General features: G+C 39.8%; 1 protein-coding gene across 1 annotated transcript in view; it reads right to left on the minus strand.

Annotated features, from left to right (window-relative positions):
• Window positions 1-21,906, minus strand: part of LOC108276271 (cadherin-4) — a 367,096-nt gene that overhangs the window by 73,002 nt on the left and 272,188 nt on the right. The window contains exon 5 of the mRNA XM_053686058.1: window positions 20,054-20,239. Within this exon, the coding sequence (XP_053542033.1) occupies window positions 20,054-20,239 (186 nt within the window). The remainder of the gene's footprint in view (window positions 1-20,053; window positions 20,240-21,906) is intronic.

The following is a 21,906-nucleotide window of genomic DNA, read 5'->3' on the forward strand; positions in this document are numbered from 1 at the left end:
TATAATATAGTAAACGTATATAAATTTATATTTATATGAATGAAGGAATGAACGAACAAACAAAGACAAATAAATAATGCAATTTCCTCTTATATAATAATATAACATAATATACTGATATAAATTTATCTTTATATGAATGAATGAATGAATGAAGGAACGGACAAACAAACAAAAATAAATACATGCCATTTCCTCTTACCCATGAGGCCGTTGTTATCTTTAAACTAGGCTATAATTTCACATATTCCATTAATTAAATATTTGTGGCTTTTCCATTATAGAGTGAAATGTTTAAATACTAATGAATTGTCCTGTTGAATTATTTACCGAAGGTTACATAATATCTGAAAATGCATGTTGAAGGTTGAAGGTTACATAATATCATATGTTGAAGGTTATATAATATCATATACATAATATGAAGGTTACATAATATCTGAAAATGTATGTTGAAGGTTACATAATATCATATGTTGAAGGTTACATAATATCATATACATAATACGAAGGTTACATAATATCTGAAAATGTATGTTGAAGGTTACATAATATCATATGTTGAAGGTTACATAATATCATATACATAATACGAAGGTTACATAATATCTGAAAATGTATGTTGAAGGTTACATAATATCATATGTTGAAGGTTACATAATATCATATACATAATATGAAGGTTACATAATATCTGAAAATGTATGTTGTAAATTGAGGGAGCACTGAATTAAGATGAAACAAGGGACGCTGTTATGACTAGCGTCAAAAAGAGCTTGTTAACTAGCAAGAAAGCTACGCTGCACACAAAATCAGCACTAAAGGTGTGAGCCTGTCAGAGTTCAGCTGAGTCATTATTTATCTGACTGCCTGTCTACAACATTACATTCATGGCACTTGGCAGATGCCCTTATCCAGAGCGACTTACATTTATATGACTGAGGGTTAAGGGTCTTGCCCAAAGGCCCAACAGTGGTAGCTTGGCAGTGATGGGGCTTGAACTCCTGACCTTCTGATCAGTAACCCAGAGCCTTTAACTACTGAGCCACCACGGCCCCTTTGTGATTATCACAAACTGAGCACTGGTGAAAAGTGTGTATGCGCACCTTAATTCCAGTCAAGCAATTTAAATAAATAAATAAATAAATAAATAGCATGATTAGTTTCTCACTATCACAAAAATAATTAAAAAAAATCACAGAGTGCTGTTAAAAACAATGCTGAATGTTTTTTCCACGCCATAGCACTCGCACAGCAATGAAATCGCTCCTCTGAGTGTTGGCTATGAAACTGAGATGATAGTATGCAAAAATTTTTGTGTGTATTGCTCTAATTATACAGCTTGTTAATTTATATTAAATGAACTCTTCATTCAGATCTTATAATACGATAGAAAAGCTCCATCCACTAGTCATTTCAGTAAATAAGCAGTAAACCAGCTAACACTCAGTCTAGCATTATAATAATCAGGCTGAAATTCAAACAGACGAACACTCTAAATTAGCATTATGTTAAACAAGGTAACACCCAAACTAGTATAGAAAAAACAGGCTACAACTCAAACTAGTATTATGGTTAAAAGAATAACCCTCAAACTGGCATTATATTAAAACTGAGTAATACTCAAAGTAGAATTATATTAAACAATGTACTGTAGCACGTAAATGAGCATTTTAGCAAACAAGCTAACACGTAAACTAGCATTATAGCAAAAAGTCTAACATTCAAATAAGCATTATAATAAACAGGCTAACACTCAAACTAGCATTGTAGCCAAAGTGCTGGCATTCAAGCTAGCATTATAATAAATGACTAACACTCAAAAATGGCCATTATAATAAACAGGCTAACACTACAACTAGCATTATCCATCCATCCATCCATCCATTTTCTATACCGCTTATCCTTCCTTCAGGGTCACGGGGAACCTGGAGTCTATCCGAGGGAGCATGGGGCACAAGGCGGGGTACACCCTGGACAGGGTGCCAATCCATCGCAGGGCACACTCATATACACATTCACACACACATTCATACACTACAGACACTTTGGACATGCCAATCAGCCTACCATGCATTTCTCTGGAGAGTACCTGGAGGAAACCCCCGCAACACAGGGAGAAACTCTGCACACACAGGGCCACGGTGGGAATCGAACCCCCGACCCTGGAGGTGTGTGGCGAACCACTAAGCCACTGTGCACCCAGCTAGCATTATCATAGTGTAAAAAGGCTGACATGAAAACTAGCTTTATATTAAACAGCCTAACACTGAAACTAACATTATATTAAACAGGCTAACACTCAAACTAGCATTATAGTAAACAAGCTTACACTCAAATTACCATTATAATAAACAGGCTAACACTCAAACTAGCATTATAGTAAACAAGCTTACACTCAAATTACCATTATAATAAACAGGCTAACACTCAAACTAGCATTATAGTAAACAAGCTTACACTCAAAATACCATTATAATAAACAGGCTAACACTCAAACTAGCATTATAGTAAACAAGCTTACACTCAAATTACCATTATAATAAACAGGCTAACACTCAAACTAGCATTATAGTAAACAGGCTAACACTCAAACTAGCATTATAGTAAACAAGCTTACACTCGAATTACCATTATAATAAACAGGCTAACACTCAAACTAGCATTATAGTAAACAGGCTACAGGCTAACACTCAAACTAGCATTATAGTAAACAAGCTTACACTCGAATTACCATTATAGTAAAAAGGCTAACACTCAAACTAGCATTATGGTAAATGACAAAACATTCAAAAATTGCCATTATAATAAACAGGCTAACACTCAAACTAGCATTACCATACTGGAAATACAGTACAGTGCCATGCTGCCTGTGCCAATGCCATGTTCGATTAAGAGAAAACTAAAGTCCACATTTCAGTTAAATTTGCAAATCGTACTGTAATTTTAATTTAGTTGTAAGTCAGTTAAATTACTTAGAAGTGCGATTAAAAAAAAAAAAAAAAGTATGTTAGTTGCTACTTAATATATTTTATTGTGTGACCTCTGGTGACCTTTGGTGATCCATACATGACCTTAAAAGCTGAATATGGTAAACTAATAAGAGGTATATTTACTTATAAAATAATAATAATAATAATAATAATAATAATAAAAGAAGGAATTACAATTTTGGTTCATCTGATTATAAGAGAAAAAGAAAGGGGAAAAAAACAACATGCTTGGAATTCAACACTGCAGATGTTGCCTTTGGCTATCTACTTGACAGACCGCCAAAAGAGATTGATACATCCGTTTTCCTTCCTTTTCTTATCTGTTCCAAAAGAGAGAAAAAAACCCAAAGAAGTTGGTGTATGTTGGACATGGTTCAGCTAATATCGGGATGCTGTTTAGAGATCTGATTTACTGGAACTGGACTCTCTTCCTCTCTCTGGATCTCGGATTCTTCCAGCAAATTGACTGCCAAATACAGGCCTCGAGGATTCCTGACTCATGTCTCCATGTTCAAGCGTATGAATTATGTACTGTTGAGCCGCTGGTAACCATCTACAGACTTCTCCCGAGCCAAGCATGTTTCGGAGGGAAATGTGTTTGTCCTTATTTAGCACCATGAAGCGTACCATATGGAGAGAGTGTTGGGTTTCTCGGCGACTGAAGGAACGGCAGGGGACAACATAAATAATGGCTTGCTGTAGCTGCGTTTCAGAGACGTGACGGAGGGAGTTTTGACTTTATTGTTTGGAAATGAGACCGACAACATAAATAAATAAGGACAAATGGAAGGAAAGCAGACGGGCGAAACAATACAAGCGCAACAAGGCAGAAGAAAAACACACATGCTCGGTAAATTTCTTTTGTTTGCCCTTTCGGTTCAGAGGAACATCATTCATTCCTCCCGTCTCTGTCTTTCTTTCTCTCTCTCTCTCTCTCTCTCTCTCTCTGTGTCCTCGTATAATTTCTTGTTTGAACACATGTCGCACCAGGAGCACTGGAGAGGGATGAAGTAGAAGATTTCTGAGCCCCGTTATTTTGGCACAGGCGTAGGAGACAGACGCCAAAGAGCTTCATTAGGCCCGACGGGAGGGTAGATGGATCCAGAGGCTCATGGAAGTCTAGCAGCAGTAAACACAGTGGCAGGCTGGGTAATAATCCATCATAAAAGAGCCACTCGCGTCTCCACATCATGCCACCGACGCCTTCGCTGCAGTGTTTCAGCTCCATCAGCTTAGCTTAATGCATCCCTGCGCTATGTCTCAGTCGATCTTTCACTTTTCTGTCTTGCTTGCTTGTTCCCTTATGCCTTTTGATTTGCTTGTTTCTTCTAAGTGCAACACCGAGGAGCATGTGGTCACTATTGAGGTCAGTTGTAAGATTGAGCTCTAGGTGCACTTTCGCTACTGTGAAAATGTTCAATTTCTGGAATAAAAGGATGGCGTTCCAAGAAACACCCACCCCCCCCACACATTAGAGTACCACAGAACTTGTTGAGTAAGGAATAAAACAGTCTGTGTGGTGCTGCTGTAGGACAAATAATCACAGAGATAACTGAATTAAAAATTAAATGAACAGCAGAATTTTTACCCCTTTATGTTTAAATTTATGTTACGAGGCATTCGAGAGAAAAGTGATCGAATACGTTAAAAAAGCTATAGTTGTTCCATCACTTTTTCCTAATACGACAAAAAAAAAAAAAAAAAATGCTGCTTGTTACCGAGAAACAGCAAAGACCCTGACCTGAAGACTTCTGAAAAACTAGTGTTGACACTGGAGACTCCTTCCATAAATTAAAAAAAAAAAAAAGTTAAATAAGATTACTCGATGTGGTGGTTACACAAAAAAATGTCATTCGGAAGTTTCTCCTGGTAAACCGGTGGTCTGGATTTGCATATTAGAACCTGATTGGCTCCTTTATTTTATGACATAATAACCCTCACCTGTTTAATACGAATACCATGATCCAGTGAGATCATCAGTTTCCTGTGGAATGATGACCAATGACCATGTTGACATGTCTTCTCATTCAAATGAATTCCCCTGTAAGGCTTTCATTGTGAAGACATTTTATAAACTTTAGGTAGGTGATTTTACTAGAACTAGAAGTCTTTCTGAGACTGGGGCAGAGTGCAGCCATTGCTGCAAAATTAATCACTGAATGTCTGAGCACTAAGAGCGGTATATACTGTAGTAGTTCCTGGTTCCTGGTCACCATAGCGGATCGACCTTCCGCATATTGATTCTGGCACAAGTTTTATGCCGGATGCTCTTTTTGACACAACCGTCCCCATTTACCAGGCTTGGGACCAGCACTGAGTGCACAGCCTCCGGTAGTCGGGGCTGGTTGCCTGTCCAGGAATCGAAACGCAGCTATGAGAGCGCAGCATGCTAGCCACGAGTCAACGACGATATGCTAGAATTTGTATTGGTTGTTGTATTGTATTGTATTCTTATATCCCCACACCTCTTTTCTCAAACATGAGTGCTTGGTTAGCGATGGAGCAGATAGGACTTTATGGACTTTCTCAAGGGTGAAACCAGTGTTGGACTGGAGGGTGGTTAATAGTCCCCGTGCCCTGCAGTCAACCCTTGCCAGGTCTGGGACTTGAAATCGTAATGCTTAACAACTGAGCGACCACAGCTCCCATTATGTTCTTATGCTACTTTCACACCCGGCCTTTTCTCCTCAACCACCAGCACACCTTTCACGTGTAATCCTTTGTGGAGCTGGTACCACAAAGTACTACAAAATTTTAGGGCCATTTTTAAAAATCACTGCTGCCAGCGTTATTCATTTACACCAGAGCTTCTGAAGTTTTATACCTATTTAGTACTTTTATACCTTTCTTACTCACAGGCCTCTAAGTTTTAACGTAGGTCCGGAAGAGTTCCTCTTGAACATTCTCAATTTAGATTAACTCTTGAACGTCCTCGAGTAGAGAAAAAGATCTCAAAAGCCTAGCTGCTTTGACTTGATGATATTTCTGTGTGCAACGCAGGTCACGCCAGATGTTCTCCACAGGACCACGGGACTCCGCTTAGGGAGTATGAACTCGGAACCCGGTTTTACCCGATAACCATATTTTACACAAATATCACGGTACATCAGTTACCTGATTGCTGATCGACCCAGTACACTTGGTGAATAAAGATTTTTGCAAACCTACAGGGCTGGAAATAGGAGCCGAGGAGTGTGACGAGGAAACATTACAGGTTTGTCGCTGTGGGGATTTGACAAGGCCTCCTCCAAAATCGAATCTCTGTGCGGTTTTGCCTTCTGCATCCCTGAAACACCGGCTCAGTTCAAAGCCTCCCACAAAAGCCGATTTCTGTAATCTTTGCAGGCCAAGCGGCACATCGACAAATGGGTGTGAAGGAGTGTTTTAACCAAGCAGAACAGACTACAGCGGGGGATTTCTTTCTTTTTTTTCCTTTTTTTATTTACTGGCCAGCCACCACTTATAACAAAGTGATAAGTGCCTTCAAACTAGGCTCTCAATCATCCAGATTGCTGGTAAGTAATGAAATAAGCGACATACTTCACAAAAAAAGCGTTTTTTAAACAGTCAAGTGAGACAGACGTCCATTAGGCTTGCAGCTCCAGTGCAAAACTAATGAAGCAACATTCAAATACAAATCCGAATACTATGTCTTGGCGGATTGCTCCTTTTGGTCACAGGGGGTATTGGATACAAGTTGTTTTCCGCCAAACAATCTTTGGCAAGTTAGCATGTAATGCTTTTGATTCCTTTCCCCCCGAGTCAATTTCTTTTACAACTCCCAATTACACAACATTGCATTAAACGCCATATGATGTCTTCATCACTCCAGTTCTTGGTCTAGATCCAGTGTTTTTGAGGTTCAGATAACTGGTGTATTGTGATTAGACAACGCACCAAGCACCAATTTCTCAGTGCCAGGTTAGTTTGTAAAGGCAAATAAATACTTCAGTGAATGTGTTTTAATCAAAGCCAGTCAAATGGCTGCGCTAAGCCATTGCTGACGAGCCTCCGTTTATCTCGAAAGTACCCAGAGCTGCTATTAAGCTTCTGTAGAAACAAAACAACAACAACAACAACAACAAAAATAAATCCAGTCAGTGAGAGCAGACTGTTCTCAAGGACACACTGTAAAATAGCAATGAATGTGTCCGTCTGCTTCGCTAATTAATTCGTGTTCATCATTGCTATAATAATCTGGACGTTCATAAGCACAGAGCGTAAATACGCAGCAGTCTGGTAAAACACGTCTGAATTCTTGACACCGGCTAAAAAAAAAAAAAAAAAAAAAATTGACTTTTGACCAAAATAAACTTTGACATCTTGAGTTTAAAGTGTGGCATCTTTAATTGGAATTATAATGAAATCGTTAACACAGAGATACACATAAAAGAGAAAAAAAAAATATTTGCTCCAGTGTGGAATGTCTGTAGTTTTCAGAAGTACTGGACATACAGCATAAAGTAGAAACGACCAAACGTTGACCATGTAAAGGGCTTTCCCAGGCCACCATACGTATATCAAATTAAACATACCGATATATACTCACCTTCGACAGCAGTATTTGCAAGACAACAACATGGTTTAGAAGGCGATGGAGTTAATTGATGGAGAAAATGAAGACAGGCTTTTTATGAAGCCTATTTTTAATTTCCTTGCTTCTTGTTTGGCACGTCATAAAATACAACCAGCAAGCCAAACAACATAAAACTGACAAGGAAATAAAACACCCATTCATCAAAAAGAGGATGTTGAACCGGTGGACGTTTCACTTATTTATATTTATAGTCGTATATTTCTTTTCATCATAACCTGATGGGAAGTTTCTCAATATTTTAATATTATGAATTATCATTCCGGAATGATCTGAAGACATTTTTGAAACGCTGACTCAAGCTTTTCACGTACTCATGCGTTGGATATTATTCCATTAATATTATGTAGGTTTGTTTTATGAAGTGCTAATGACTAGAGAAGGTTAGCAGGTTCTGTAGATCATCAATTCATCTCACTTCTAACAGTATTCGGGTAATGAGTACAGGCCGATCCCTGACAATGTCAATTTATGGCTGTCTAAGCAGAAGGAATCAATTTCTTTTTATATACCTGAAAAAAAAAAGAATGTACACTTTACACTTGCATACATAATGGTTCATCAAGGGTTCTGTCTTACTAGATAGACTTTACTTTACACTCACAAAATGGTTCCTCGAGGGTTCTATCTTACTAGATAGACTTTACACTCACAAAATGGTTCCTCAAGGGTTCTGTCTTACTAGATAGACTTTACTTTACACTCACAAAATGGTTCCTCGAGGGTTCTATCTTACTAGATAGACTTTACACTCACAAAATGGTTCCTCGAGGGTTCTATCTTACTAGATCGACTTTACTTTACACTCACAGAATGGTTCCTCGAGGGTTCTATCTTACTAGATAGACTTTACACTCACAAAATGGTTCCTCGAGGGTTCTATCTTACTAGATAGACTTTACACTCACAAAATGGTTCATTAAGGGTTCTGTCTTACTAGATAGACTTTACTTTACACTCACAAAATGGTTCCTCGAGGGTTCTATCTTACTAGATAGACTTTACTTTACACTCACAAAATGGTTCCTCGAGGGTTCTATCTTACTAGATAGACTTTACTTTACACTCACAAAATGGTTCATCAAGGGTTCTGTCTTACTAGATAGACTTTACTTTACACTCACAAAATGGTTCCTCGAGGGTTCTATCTTACTAGATAGACTTTACTTTACACTCACAAAATGGTTCCTCGAGGGTTCTATCTTACTAGATAGACTTTACTTTACACTCACAAAATGGTTCCTCGAGGGTTCTATCTTACTAGATAGACTTTACTTTACACTCACAGAATGGTTCCTCGAGGGTTCTATCTTACTAGATAGACTTTACACTCACAAAATGGTTCCTCGAGGGTTCTATCTTACTAGATCGACTTTACTTTACACTCACAGAATGGTTCCTCGAGGGTTCTATCTTACTAGATAGACTTTACACTCACAAAATGGTTCCTCGAGGGTTCTATCTTACTAGATAGACTTTACTTTACACTCACAGAATGGTTCCTCGAGGGTTCTATCTTACTAGATAGACTTTACACTTAAAAAATGGTTCCTCGAGGGTTCCATCTTACTAGACATATTTAACTTTACACTTACAAAATGGTTCCTCAAGGTTTCTTTCTTACTAGATATACTTTATTTTACATTTACAGAATGGTTCCTCGAGGGTTCTATCTTACTAGACATATTTTACTTTACACTTAACAAATGGTTCCTCGAGGGTTCCATCTTACCTGGCATATTTTACTTTACACTTACAAAATGGTTCCTCAAGGGTTCTAACTTACAATATAGATTTTACTTTACACTTACAAAATGGTTCCTCGAGAATTCTATCTTACAAGATAGACTTTACTTTACACTCACAAAATGGTTCCTCGAGGTTTCTATCTTACTAGATTTTACTTTACACTCACAAAATGGTTCCTCGAGGTTTCTATCTTACTAGATTTTACTTTACACTCACAAAATGGTTCCTCGAGGTTTCTATCTTACTAGATTTTACTTTACACTCACAAAATGGTTCCTCGAGAATTCTATCTTACAAGATAGACTTTACTTTACACTCACAAAATGGTTCCTCGAGGGTTCTATATTACTAGACAGATTTTACTTTTCGCTTAAAAAATCATTCCTCGAGGGTTCTATCTTACTAGATAGACGTTACTTTACACTCACAAAATGGTTCCACAAGGTTTCTGTCTTACGAGGTTAGACTTTACTTTACACTCACAAAATGGTTCCTCGAGGTTTCTAGCTTGCTAAATATATTTTACTTTACACTTACAAAATGGTTCCTCGCGGGTTCTATCTGACTAGACAGATTTTACTTTACACTTACAAAATAGTTCCTCAAGGTTTCTATCTTACTTGATAGACTTTACTGGGAACCATTTGTGAAAGGAAAACTTTTTGTTCTAGCTTTAGATGAACCCAAAAGAGACAAAAATTTTTTTTTTTTTTTAATTTTTTTTTTACTAAATGGAACCGTACTACAGTAATTTGACAACAGGTGGGCAAAAACATAACTAGCTAAAAACATTGCCATATGTTAACTGTCTCCCTGTACCACAGTGTTGCTGTAGCCAGAAGGTGTTGATTAATTTTCTATAGCAGCAGCTGACAGTCACTCTGGCTGCAAGGCAAATCACAGGTTTACATGAATGCACTTGTTCTAATTCGTTATTGTTTCTATAGCAACAGCTCATTTACAGGGACATGTTCGGCAGACACTCCACATAAACCAGAATAAAAAAAGTGTAAATATTTATATGATGAAGTTTTCTGTAAGGAGACTGTATCGTGTCAGTGCTCTGTACTGTAACAGTCAGGAAGACGGGTAAGTCGTAAGGACAGATGCGTTCGCGGTTTCTCAGTAACACGCTTATAGCTACAATAACGTAAGGGTTAACCGGAACGGACTTGTTTCACGGACGTTACGCAACATTAAATATAACTATAAACCGATAAAACAAATTGTAATCGTTGGAAAATTGCTTTACACAGTACATAGTTTGTGATTAGTTCATGCCTTAACTGATCGTTATTCATATTGTAAAGTATTACCGCCTTCTTTTTTTTTTTTTTCCACCGCAGTTTTGGGAAAATAATGCATTTTCTAATCTGCTACAAAAGTGTTAACGTAAAAACTGTTGCTAAAATGTGACCGTGCATTGAATCCATTGATTCTGACTACTCAATACATTCAGATAATTGCAATTGCTAAAATATTTATCTTAGTTGCTACTGAAGTCTCAGATGGTACTTCTGAGATCTTACTCAATATGGGAGTTCATAAGATGTGGCTGAAAAACATTTTCTAAATGAGAGGAAACTGTTCTACTTCGCAGCAAATGCCACTGTTTTATGAGATCCATATGGATGTCGTAAAAAGATGGTTATATACACGAGCCGGACTGCCGAAGCAATGGAGTAAATGTCCTTGAAATGTATTGGAGCGGTCTGGGTTATGTGGAAGCCCATTGTGCTCATTCTGCAAGTGAATCATAAAATTTCCACATGACGATATTTAACCCTCCATTACATGCTTGGAAATCCGCTACTTTCACACACGGACGGCTGCGTTTAGTTTCGTTTGAGCCGCTATCTATCGGCGCATGTCTACGTTAAGCCAAGTTTGTTTTTGTTTTGTAAGTGTCGCAAAACACCCGAAGAATTCCGCAGCAGCGCCTCCTGGATGAGCTCTGGGGAAAGATAAAAAGCGCCTGAGAGTAAATGTTCGTATCAAAACGAACGTATGCAAAAAAAATCGATGGTGGCGTTTGAAAATTGGCCATGAAGCGTCGGCAATGGCGTATCCGTTTAGCCCGGGGCGCGCCGCTTCTGTGTCTGTCAGTGTAATGTTTGGTGAAGGACATTAGAGAAGAGAGCTACGTCTTTTTAAGAAGAGACACAAGACGTCGACGGGACGGTTCTCAGGTTTAGGGCGGCGTTCAGTCGGCCGTCTCGCTTGATTTTCCAATGTAATTATAGATACATAAACGACTTAGCGCCGCTCGCGCTTTAAAGTGCCTTTCCTAATTTGCTTCTATCGGAGATTGTACTCAGGTAGTTGGGTTGCTGGGTAACACGGGTAAGGGACATCTTTAAGCTCAATGGATGGAGAGGTAATAGGATGGCAAATAAGATAAATAAAACGCTTCGACCGAGACGATTTCTGTACGAGCGACGCACGAGAAAAATCTCATTTGCAGCACGCGGTAGTGAATAGGCGGCTTGTGGATGTGAGTCAATCCGGCGAGCATGCGTTATCATTGAGCAACGATGAAAAAAAAACAAACAAACGGCCTTCGTATTCAGTCATGGCAGAAGAAGAGAAGAAAAAAACCGCCAGGCCTGTCTCTCATGCTGAGAACAAGCTGTTCATTGGGAAAGGGTGTGAGCTTTTCTGTTGACGTAGCTCGAGTTTGGCTTGAGGTTAAGGCTTTATTTACCAAAGAGTGAAAGACAAAGAGAGAGCGAGAGGGAGAGAAATCAATGGCTCTCCACTGCTGGAGGACTGTGAAGATCAATGGACACTCAAAAAAAAAAAAAAAAAAAGCTTCTTAAGAAAAAGAAAAAAAACAAAAAACAACAACATTGATTGTTTGACTGAAGAAGAAAGAAAACCAGAAAACACACCTGTGTAGATGGAAAATTTACTCGACCCTTCAAGTGCCGTGTTTTTCGAGTCTTGCCATTATGGCTTTGCTCTTTTCCTCCTCGCAAAGTCCCTTCAGGATGTTTACCGAACTCGTTTAAGGACTTGAAAGGAACTGGTTCACCTAAAATGAACCCAGAAATGCAGTCAATCAGCCAAGACATTTGGTTTTTGGTTTCCACTGGTCCTATGAGACGAATGCAGCTAACACGTAAGGCAGGGGTGTCCAATCTTATCCGGAAAGGGGCCGGTGTGGGTGCAGGTTTTCATTCCATCCAAGTAGTAGACACACCTGAGTCTATTGAAAGCCAAGAGCAACTGATTAAACAAGCGGAATCAGGCGTGGCTCCTGATTGGTTGGATCGAAAACCTGCACCCACCCCAGCCGTTTGTGGATAAGATCGGACTCCCCTGAAGTAAGGCCTGTTACCATCAAAGATGCACCTCAGAACCTAAATGACCAGGCTAACAGATAGCTAATGTAGGGTAATAACATATGGTTAGCTAGTTAGCTAGTTAACTGCACTAATACAGACTAAAGGAAACAAGTATATGACGATGTAGTACGTCATTTTTGCGACTCTGTCAAGCCCGTCATTGGCGAACGCTTCTGCTGTGAGTTGTGGTGCTCTGTCCTCATATCATAAAAGATCTTATTTGAGTCTGGTTACTGTCGTTATTTTCTCTGCATGCTAGCTGACGACATGTAGTAAGCAGGAGAGTTCGGAACCTCTGAGCCATGAAAGTCGATTCAAGCAGCTGTGTAACCCATCTCTGAATACGCAGAACTTTCCCTGTGTAAATACTGCCTTAACTCTGAATACGGCGCTGTATGTATACGTCTCGTTTCTTTAATGCTAGTGTGCTTGTTTTGAAAATCCATTTCTGTATTTAGGACAAAACAAACAAACAAACGAACAAACAAACAAAAAAAAAACAGCGGAACCCGAGCTACAAAACTCCATCAGTCTCGTAACACTGATTCGCTATGAGAGGCAGACGGAGTGATGTCACTCATTGCTCAGACAGATGACAAAACACCCCATTATGCTACGGATTGCCTTCATAGGTCATTAGGCAAGGTGGATATCAGACAGGACCAGTCAACCCTGCTATGAGAAATGGAGTCATGGATGCTTGCTTTCTCTCTGTCTCCTTGTCTGTACATCTTCTCAGTTTGCCAGAGTATCAGCCCACCTTTACCCATGTTCTCTTTGTTTACTCTGCCTTCGACTGGTATGTCTTTTTTTTTTCCTACCTATATTTGTCTGGGAATTTGAAAGGGCTTTTTTAAATTTCATTTAACAAGGGATGAACTTGGATCATTTTGACGTTTAGGATTCAGTCAAGAAGTCTGATTAAAGGGAAAAGGATTTTGAATGAAGGAGTGGTGTCTCTGTGTCAGTCCCAGTGAAGAAGGCGTGGCCTCTGTAACTATCAGTCCCAATGAAGAAGGCGTGGCCTCTGTAACTATCAGTCCCAATGAAGAAGGCGTGGCCTTTGTAACTATCAGTCCCAGTGAAGAAGGCGTGGCTTCTGTAACTATCAGTCCCAGTGAAGAAGGCGTGGCCTTTGTAACTATCAGTCCCAATGAAGAAGGCGTGGCCTCTGTAACTATCAGTCCCAGTGAAGAAGGAGTGGCCTCTGTATCTATCGGTCTCAGTGAAGGAGACATGGCCACTTCATCAGTCCCAGTTAAGGAGGCAAAGCCCTCTGTCTATGTCAGTTCCAGTGATGAAGGTGTGGCCTCTTCATCAGTTACAGTGAAGGAGGCGTGAACTCTGCCTATGCCAGTCCCAATGAAGGAGGTGTGGCCTTGATCTATGTCAGTTTCATTGAAAGAAGTGTAATTTTCTCTGATTAATTATTTTCATTTGTCTTCCCTGGGTCTCTTTTTCTCTCTTAAATCCCACCCTAGCTATTGTGTGGAGCTGAACAGAAAATTTTGGAGTTGCTCTGATTAGAAAAAGAAGGACGTTTAGCTGTGACAAAGAGCAGCAGAACGTAAATCTGAAGATTCTCCCCGCCATGAGTCCTCAGCATCTGCACCAAGAGACAAACAATAGCGAGCTAGTCTAGCGGAGGAGCCTCAGCGTGAATCCCTGTGCGGTGGTGGGTGGCAGGAAGAGACGGTGGTGCCATACAGATGCTATTAAACGAGGAAGAAGCGGACTTAAAGTCCAACACAAACCATCAGCACGGCTCACTGACTTCCTGTTTATGGCCATGTTTACACCACTGGTGTGGATCTGAGCCGGCTGCTCGTTAGGCTCCCTAAGACTCTTTTTATTCTTCTCTAACTCAGACTATATCTCTTACTTTATTTCTTGTCGGGGGCTTTGGACTAACCCTAGACCCCCTGAGAGCCATTTCTCTTAGGATTCTTCTTTGGGTTCTAACAAGGACTCCTGGCTGGGTGTCACATCTTTAAAAAAAAAAAAAAAAAAAAAAAAACACTCCTATTTTTTGATCGCTGTATATGTATCTCCCTGTTGGCCCCTTGTTATACAACAAAGGCGGAAAGCATTTCCGACTGGCAGACCCCTGGGATGAGATAAGACCCAGAGAGAGGTATGAGCTACAACAACACATTGATCTCCTTTCACACACTTAAAGAAAACATTTGGCAAAAAAAAATGTAACGTCAGCAAATTTTTGAGAATTGTAATCAGGCTATGATGCTAATGTAGCTAACAAGCCAACACACAACATGTACTGAAAGACACTGTTAAGCTAAGTAATGGTAGCCATTTTCCTAAAATAGCAACGATAGGCCATATTTGCGTTAAACATACATTAAAAAAACATGATTATGTCACAAAACCACAGTCTAGCCCAAATGTGAGACAGACTTCCATTTCCTCCTAGCTACATTAGCATGACAGCAGCAGTGCGAGAAAAAAAAAGAAAAAAAAACTGGACACCAACATGTTTTGGCTCACTTACATTTGACATAGTTTGACAAATTAACATTGCAGAATTGCCAACACTGTTAACAAGAAAATGCTATCAGCCAGAAAGGGAAAAAATGACCACAGAAACGCCCAAGCATATGCCAGTGGATGAGATAGCTAATTTTTTTTATCACCTGTATGGCCAAGCAACAGTAAGAAAAGAGGCAAGGTAAATGTCTGGTGTGACCGCTACTTAATAATGAGCAATCATTCCTTTTATATTGACAAAAGAGACCACAGTCCCACGTTCTGCTTTTCTGTCACCACACAAGCCAAAGGTCAAAGTTCACCGAGATAAAATCAAAAGTAAAAAAGTACCCGCTACTTTCAGCAAAAGCACAGCCTTTACATACCATGTCCTTTCCCCTTCGGTGAATTGCCCTTACTGTCCTATAACGTCCTGAGAGTTACTATCAAAACTGTGAAGGTTAAAACGGTTGATTGACTGCATTTGACGTAAAAGTAGCATTGCCAACATTGCTAAGAAGAGAGAGAGAGCGAGAGAGAGAGAGAAAGAGAATTTTACCACAAACCTTTTTTCAGATGTGTTCCAAGAAACAGTAACAAAATAGCAAGGCAGAAATCCAATTTGAACACTATTTTATTTTATTTTTCTGTTATATTTTTTTTATTTGTTTTTGCAAAAAAAAAAAAAAAAAAAAAAAAAAAGGAACCCATGATAAGAAGAAAACAAAGTGTTGTGAAGATGTGTGAGCAAATAAAGAGCAAAACAAATCTAATCCAAAACACAGAGCCTGTAAGAGTCTTTCAGATGTGATGCAGTGTTTTCAGAAAGAACAGATTCCTGGAGCGCAGAACTCGACAAACCGGAGCGCTTATTTATTTACGTTATTTATCAATGCAGCTTCTAGAAACCTCAAGCCTCCAGCTTAATGCTTCAGCAAATCCTGCCTCGTCTTTATGCTTCACAAAACTAGCGGTTTCCATGCCGCAATGTAATTTTCTGCAATCTTAGACACTCCTGTTGATCGCCACCCTGACAGAGCCGGAATGTGAAGTGTGTGAGTGCTAGCACTGAATAATGATACGGCACGGGAGACACGTGGAAACGAGACGAGTCAACACACTGATGAAACACTCAGACGGTGTAAACCGCCTCCATCTTTTCCGGCCTCGCTGAGCTTTCTGCTCATACGGTGGAGACCAGGAACATGTGGTACGTGTGATGTCTAAACAGTGTTTTCCTCTTCTTATTCTTAGTCAAAAACAGGCTTTCATTGTAACCGCTGTTATGTTGAGTGACGCTGTCGAATTCGACGATCCACTAACGTACCAAATATTTCATATTTTCCTAAAAACGACAAGCTAAGCTAGTTGGTTGAATCATATTCCGTCCTCCGCGTTTCAGAGTGCAGTGCAAAGGAATTTTCCTCTAGCTGAGATACTCAGCTAAAAATTAATGATAGTGTATTTTTCCCTCCTCGTGTTGAAATGCACTGAGGTGAAGTCAGCCTGTAGCTAAGATAGTTAGCTTAATCATTAGCTCCATTCGCCTACTAGCTTACCTACAGGCTAACACTGCAGTCAAATATAGAAAGGAAAATGCATTAGAATCACAGATTAGCTTACTACCGCTTACAGATTAGCTTAACTTTAACACATAAAGAAGGCACAGACATGAGCATGTACTAACTAGCGTCAACAGATTGCTTTTCAACATGTGGATGGGATAGAAATATTGGTGTAATGATTAGCTACAGGTTAAACTTGCACTTACGTCTAAAAAAGGAAAACGTTAGCCTAACAAAATGAGTCTTTTCACGATAACTTTGAAAGTCTGCACTCGGTCGGCGGACTTGTTGAGGAAACAGAAACGTTAGCACGTATTATCTTAGCAAGAGGCTAACTTTAACAGATTGCTTTTCAAAATATAGATGGGAAATAAACATTAGCATAACGATTAGCTGCAGGTTAAATTGACCACACTGGTCTTTAAAAGTCAGTGGAGCTACTTTCTTAACTATAGGCTAGGTTCTACAAAATATAGTGGAAAAAAGATAGAGTAATGTAATAAATTAGTTGACTAGCCATTAGCTAGAGGAACACGCTGCACTCCAACATGTAGAGAAAAAATACATTAGCATTAAACAGAGCTGCATTAAGCATAGATTGAAAACACAGAGCCTTGGCTAATTGCAAATATATTTCTGTCGACAGGTTTGAGTGCAACGTGTTACAGCTTATTGCTAAGATACTTGACTAATTTGCTAAACTAATGGCTAAACAAAGGGTTAAATACACCAGACTGAACTCTGATAATGAGCTAAAGCAGCACTGAGAACAACGTGTATGCGTGTGTGTAATAATCAGGTGTACATTATATTTATGTGCATGTGTGTGGGATGCTTAAGAGCCCATGCATCCAGCACTAGGCCATCACAGCACAGCCATAATCACATCACGAAGACACACACTAATCACCTCCAAAGCCTCCTTATGACAAGAGCAGGCGAATGGGGCGGCTAATGTATGCTAAGCTGCTTAGTGTGGGTCTTGTACCCATCCCCCGAAGCCTCTGCTACAGTCGTAAATGCATTTAAAGGGGGAGAACTGGGTTCTCTGGATGGCCCTGTTTGAATCTTTTTAGCAGATTGATGCTCAAGATGGATCATATTTGATAATAATAATAATAAAAAAAGATTGCAAATTCAATTAACAGGATTTAGCTTGATCTATGTGGAGACAAGGGTGTGTCCTGAAGGCTAGTGTTTGATATATGGGTTCTTACTAAAAGTAAAAGTTATAAGTAAGATTAGTCACACACAGTAACTGTATGCTATTTGGGACAGTATTCATAGACACTGCATCAGAAAGAAGAGTTACTATGATTTGACTAAGGTAGCCTACAGTATTGTACTAGCTAGCTGCTAGGTTTTCAATCATCTACAGTATGTTCCCAGACTCTGTTTTACTCTATGTTGCCCCATTTGTTTCCTCAGCTTGATGTTGTCAGGACCCTAATTATAGGACTAAAGCTTTCTTCCAACTGATTTTACCATCGAGGCAATATAGGATTAAGGCAACATGGGACTGAAACATAGGACCTAGAAATGTAGGTGAAATTTGACTATGAGTACCCTAAAAAGTGAACATTTGGATTCGAAAGCATAGGACCTTGGAATTATAGGCTTTTAGGGGAAAACACGATGGCCAAGGGAACCCGAGGACCAAGGGAACGATAGGTTTTGGAACTTAGACCCTTAAAAGAGAGGTTTTCCATATCAGAAAGGGTTCCAAGTAGAAACATTTTTTAACCTAAGATCCTTAATTATCCAGTGAACCCTTGGAGAACCCTTGAAAAACTATTTTTTTCTAAAAGTGTGGAAAGAAAGAACCCTGGAATTATAGGACTCCATGGAACTGAGAAGCCTATGTTTTGGGCCTAAATATTTCCAAGGCCCTATGTTCTCAGGATGTTTGAGGATGAATACAATGTTTGACTGAAACATAGGACATAAAATGTGGGGATTCATCCATCCATCCATCCATCCATCCATCCATCTATCTTCTACCACTTACTCCTTCTTCAGGGTCACGGGGAACCTGGAGCCAATCCCAGGGAGCATCGGGCACAAGGCGGGGTACACACTGGACAGGGTGCCAATCCATCGCAGGGCACAATCACATACACACTCCCACACCCATTCATACGCTACGGACACTTTAGACACGCCGATCAGCCTTCCATGCATGTCTTTGGACTGGGGAAGGAAACCGGAGCACCCGGAGGAAACCCTGTGGGGACTCATTTCCCCATAAAATTTGAATGTGAGAACCCCCCAGAACAATGGGAATACAGGGCTTCAGAAACACAGTACCCTGAAAATATAGGTTTCGGGGAACAAAAGGTAATGGGAAAATTGTATCCTGGAAACATAAAGGCCAAGGAACCTGAGAGCCAGGGTTCTTCGGTTGTCCTTCTTGGGAAAGTACAACAGAGTGTTCGCCTATCAGAAATGATTCTAATAAGAAATCTTTTTGTAACCTAAGATCCTTAATTATACAATTATACAACCTTTGAAAAAACTTTTTTCTAAGACCATTTAAGCAAAGGTCCTTGGAACCCTTGGACATAGGATTAAGGCAATGCAGAATACAAACATAAAAACTTTAGGGACGTTAGGGACCCTAAAAAAAACTTTTGCTCTGGGAATATAATACATCAGGTGGATAGGAACCTAGGAATATAGGATGCTGGAAACATAAAAGCTAATGGAACTAAGAGCCATCATAACAATGGCCCACCAAAAGTTGGACCTCTGGGGGAACCCTTAAAGGTGCTTCGTTGTGTGTTTTCTTATCAAAAAGGGTAAAAAATTAGACCAACGTGGGAATGAAACCTAGAACCTAGGGGATTTTTCTATACTAGAGGACTTGAAAGTGAGAACCCTAAAAACATAAGGATTCAGAAGCATAGGGCCCTCGATATATAGGGTCCAGGTGAAGAAAAAAAAAAAACAGTAATATGAATATCGGACATGGGAACATAAGAGCCAAAGGAACTGAGGGCTATGGGAGGAGGCTAAAGGACAACTAACCATTGGACTATTAAAGGTTCTTTGGTTGTCCCTCTGGTGAGATTCTATATAGAACGGTATAACTGAGTGTTTTCATATCAAAGAAGCTTTTTGGAAGCTAATATCCTTTAATTATCCATTGAACCCTTAGAGAATAACCCTTTTTAAGTGTGTGAAAACAAAGGACCCTGGAACGCATGAGCGGACATCACGGGACCAAAACCAAGAGCCATATTTGTTTTGTTTGCATTCATGCAGCATGACATTACAAACGAAACAAATATGAGTCAACGAAACAAGAGGTAGTGGACTTACGCTGACGAGCATCTGTGGAAAGGGGCCTCGGGAGTTCTCTGGTACGTTGATCGGTGGAATGACCCAGTCTCGCTTCTGCCGCCGCAGCTTGCCGGAGCCCGAGTTCTGTCTTGGAGGAAAGCGGATGACAACTGCCTGCGTCCCGGTGTCCTCTTGTCCTCGTGCCATGTAATTACCTGTCATTTCCTGTAAAATAAAAAGGCGAGAGATGCACGGATGAATAACGCGAGGCGGTCAGCGGGGGGAAGTGTGTGATAAACTTCTCTCAGTACCAAGCAGATGGACGCAGTTTCTCTTCTTGATCTTGTCGTTTAAAAGCTGTGAGCATCACTATAGCTGGATTTGAAATTTACACTCCTGCCCTCGCTGGCCAGGGACGCCACCAACGCAGGAAGACATCTTGTAGTGGGGTTTGGAAACTTGTCAGAACCTTTCAGTGAATGTTGGGAACTGCTTTACATATTTTAAACCCTTCCTTTCATTAAAAAAACAAAGTTAAGATGAGACAAACAGTGCCTATGTCACACACTAAAAGGAAATCAGTATTCTTCTGGACTAATGCCATTAGTTTTTGTTCAGCCAGCCAGCTCGAATCCAATTTTGTCCAATAATGACTAAATGGGTTATAACTTGTCATCGAAATGTCCCATTTTCATAAAGTCTGGGGGATATTTTCATCCTGTCCAACACTTTTAACTGGGAATTAACTGTCCAGCTGTAAATTCACTGTATAATCACCTCTACAGGCGATTTAGCATTATGATTCTATTAAGTCATTAAAATAATGCTTTGGTGCTTGGACCCCGACAATCACTGCGAATAGTGAATACGTTATACATTCAGAATGAACTAATAACGCATTCGATATTTATACAAATAAGAAGCATGCTGGGTTTTCTTTTCCCCCCCAAGAGAGTTCATGGGTAATCTGGTTGAGATTAGATGTGTGCATAGTGTTAAGGTTCATATTTAAGTGGGTGTGGACATGCTAGTTCAGACCACGCCCACGTCCCCCCACTCTGGGTTTAAAAATCTGAATACAGATACAGATAGCGGCATGACATTAGACTCCTACTTCGTATGTAAGCATCAGTTACTGTCAAATGCTAATCTAATTGCACTGTAGTTGTAGAGTGATAATAAAGCTTCTATTATTTTCTATTCCATGCTACTGTTTTTTTTTTTTTTCATTATTTTTTTATTCCCAGTATATTGTTCATTTCATATCTATTCTATAATCTCTTTTTGTAGCCTGAAGGCTTCAGCAGCCACTTAAAATGCAAAACAGGGAAAGTAGGTCAACTGTGTCATTATTTACCCCCCCCCCCCCCCGAAAAAAAAAATCTTTTTCTTTACAATTGATCATGTGTTTTCTATTTTTTGGGGTGTGTGTGGGTGGGGCGGGGGGGGGGGGGGGGGGTGTGTGTCAATTTTCTGATGTTTTAGTTTTCTAGGCGAATATTGATAACTGACATGAAATAAGGTATCTTTCTTTATCTGGCTATCTCTATTTCCCTTCTCTGTCTGTCTATTTCTCTCTCTCTCTCTCTCTGTCTGTCTGTCTCTCTCTCTCTCTCTCTCTCTCTCTCTCTCTCTCTCTCTGCTGTTTCCTCTGATACCGGTAGAGGTTTTACACATCGTCTCTGTAATAGGTATTCACCAATGCCTTGGGAGACCCAACAAGGCAGTGTGCACCACTGTACGTGTGTGCGTGACCGTGTGTGTGTGTGTGTGTGTGTGTGTTTAGTCCCTGCTGAGTGCAGGTTAAGTACCTCTACAGGTACAGATAATAGCAGTCTTACACTTTCTCCCCGAGGTGCACCGACATTCATTTGTTTTCATGGGGTCTGTTG

Source organism: Ictalurus punctatus, chromosome 15 (assembly GCF_001660625.3).
Source record: "Ictalurus punctatus breed USDA103 chromosome 15, Coco_2.0, whole genome shotgun sequence".
Classification (NCBI taxonomy): domain Eukaryota; kingdom Metazoa; phylum Chordata; class Actinopteri; order Siluriformes; family Ictaluridae; genus Ictalurus; species Ictalurus punctatus.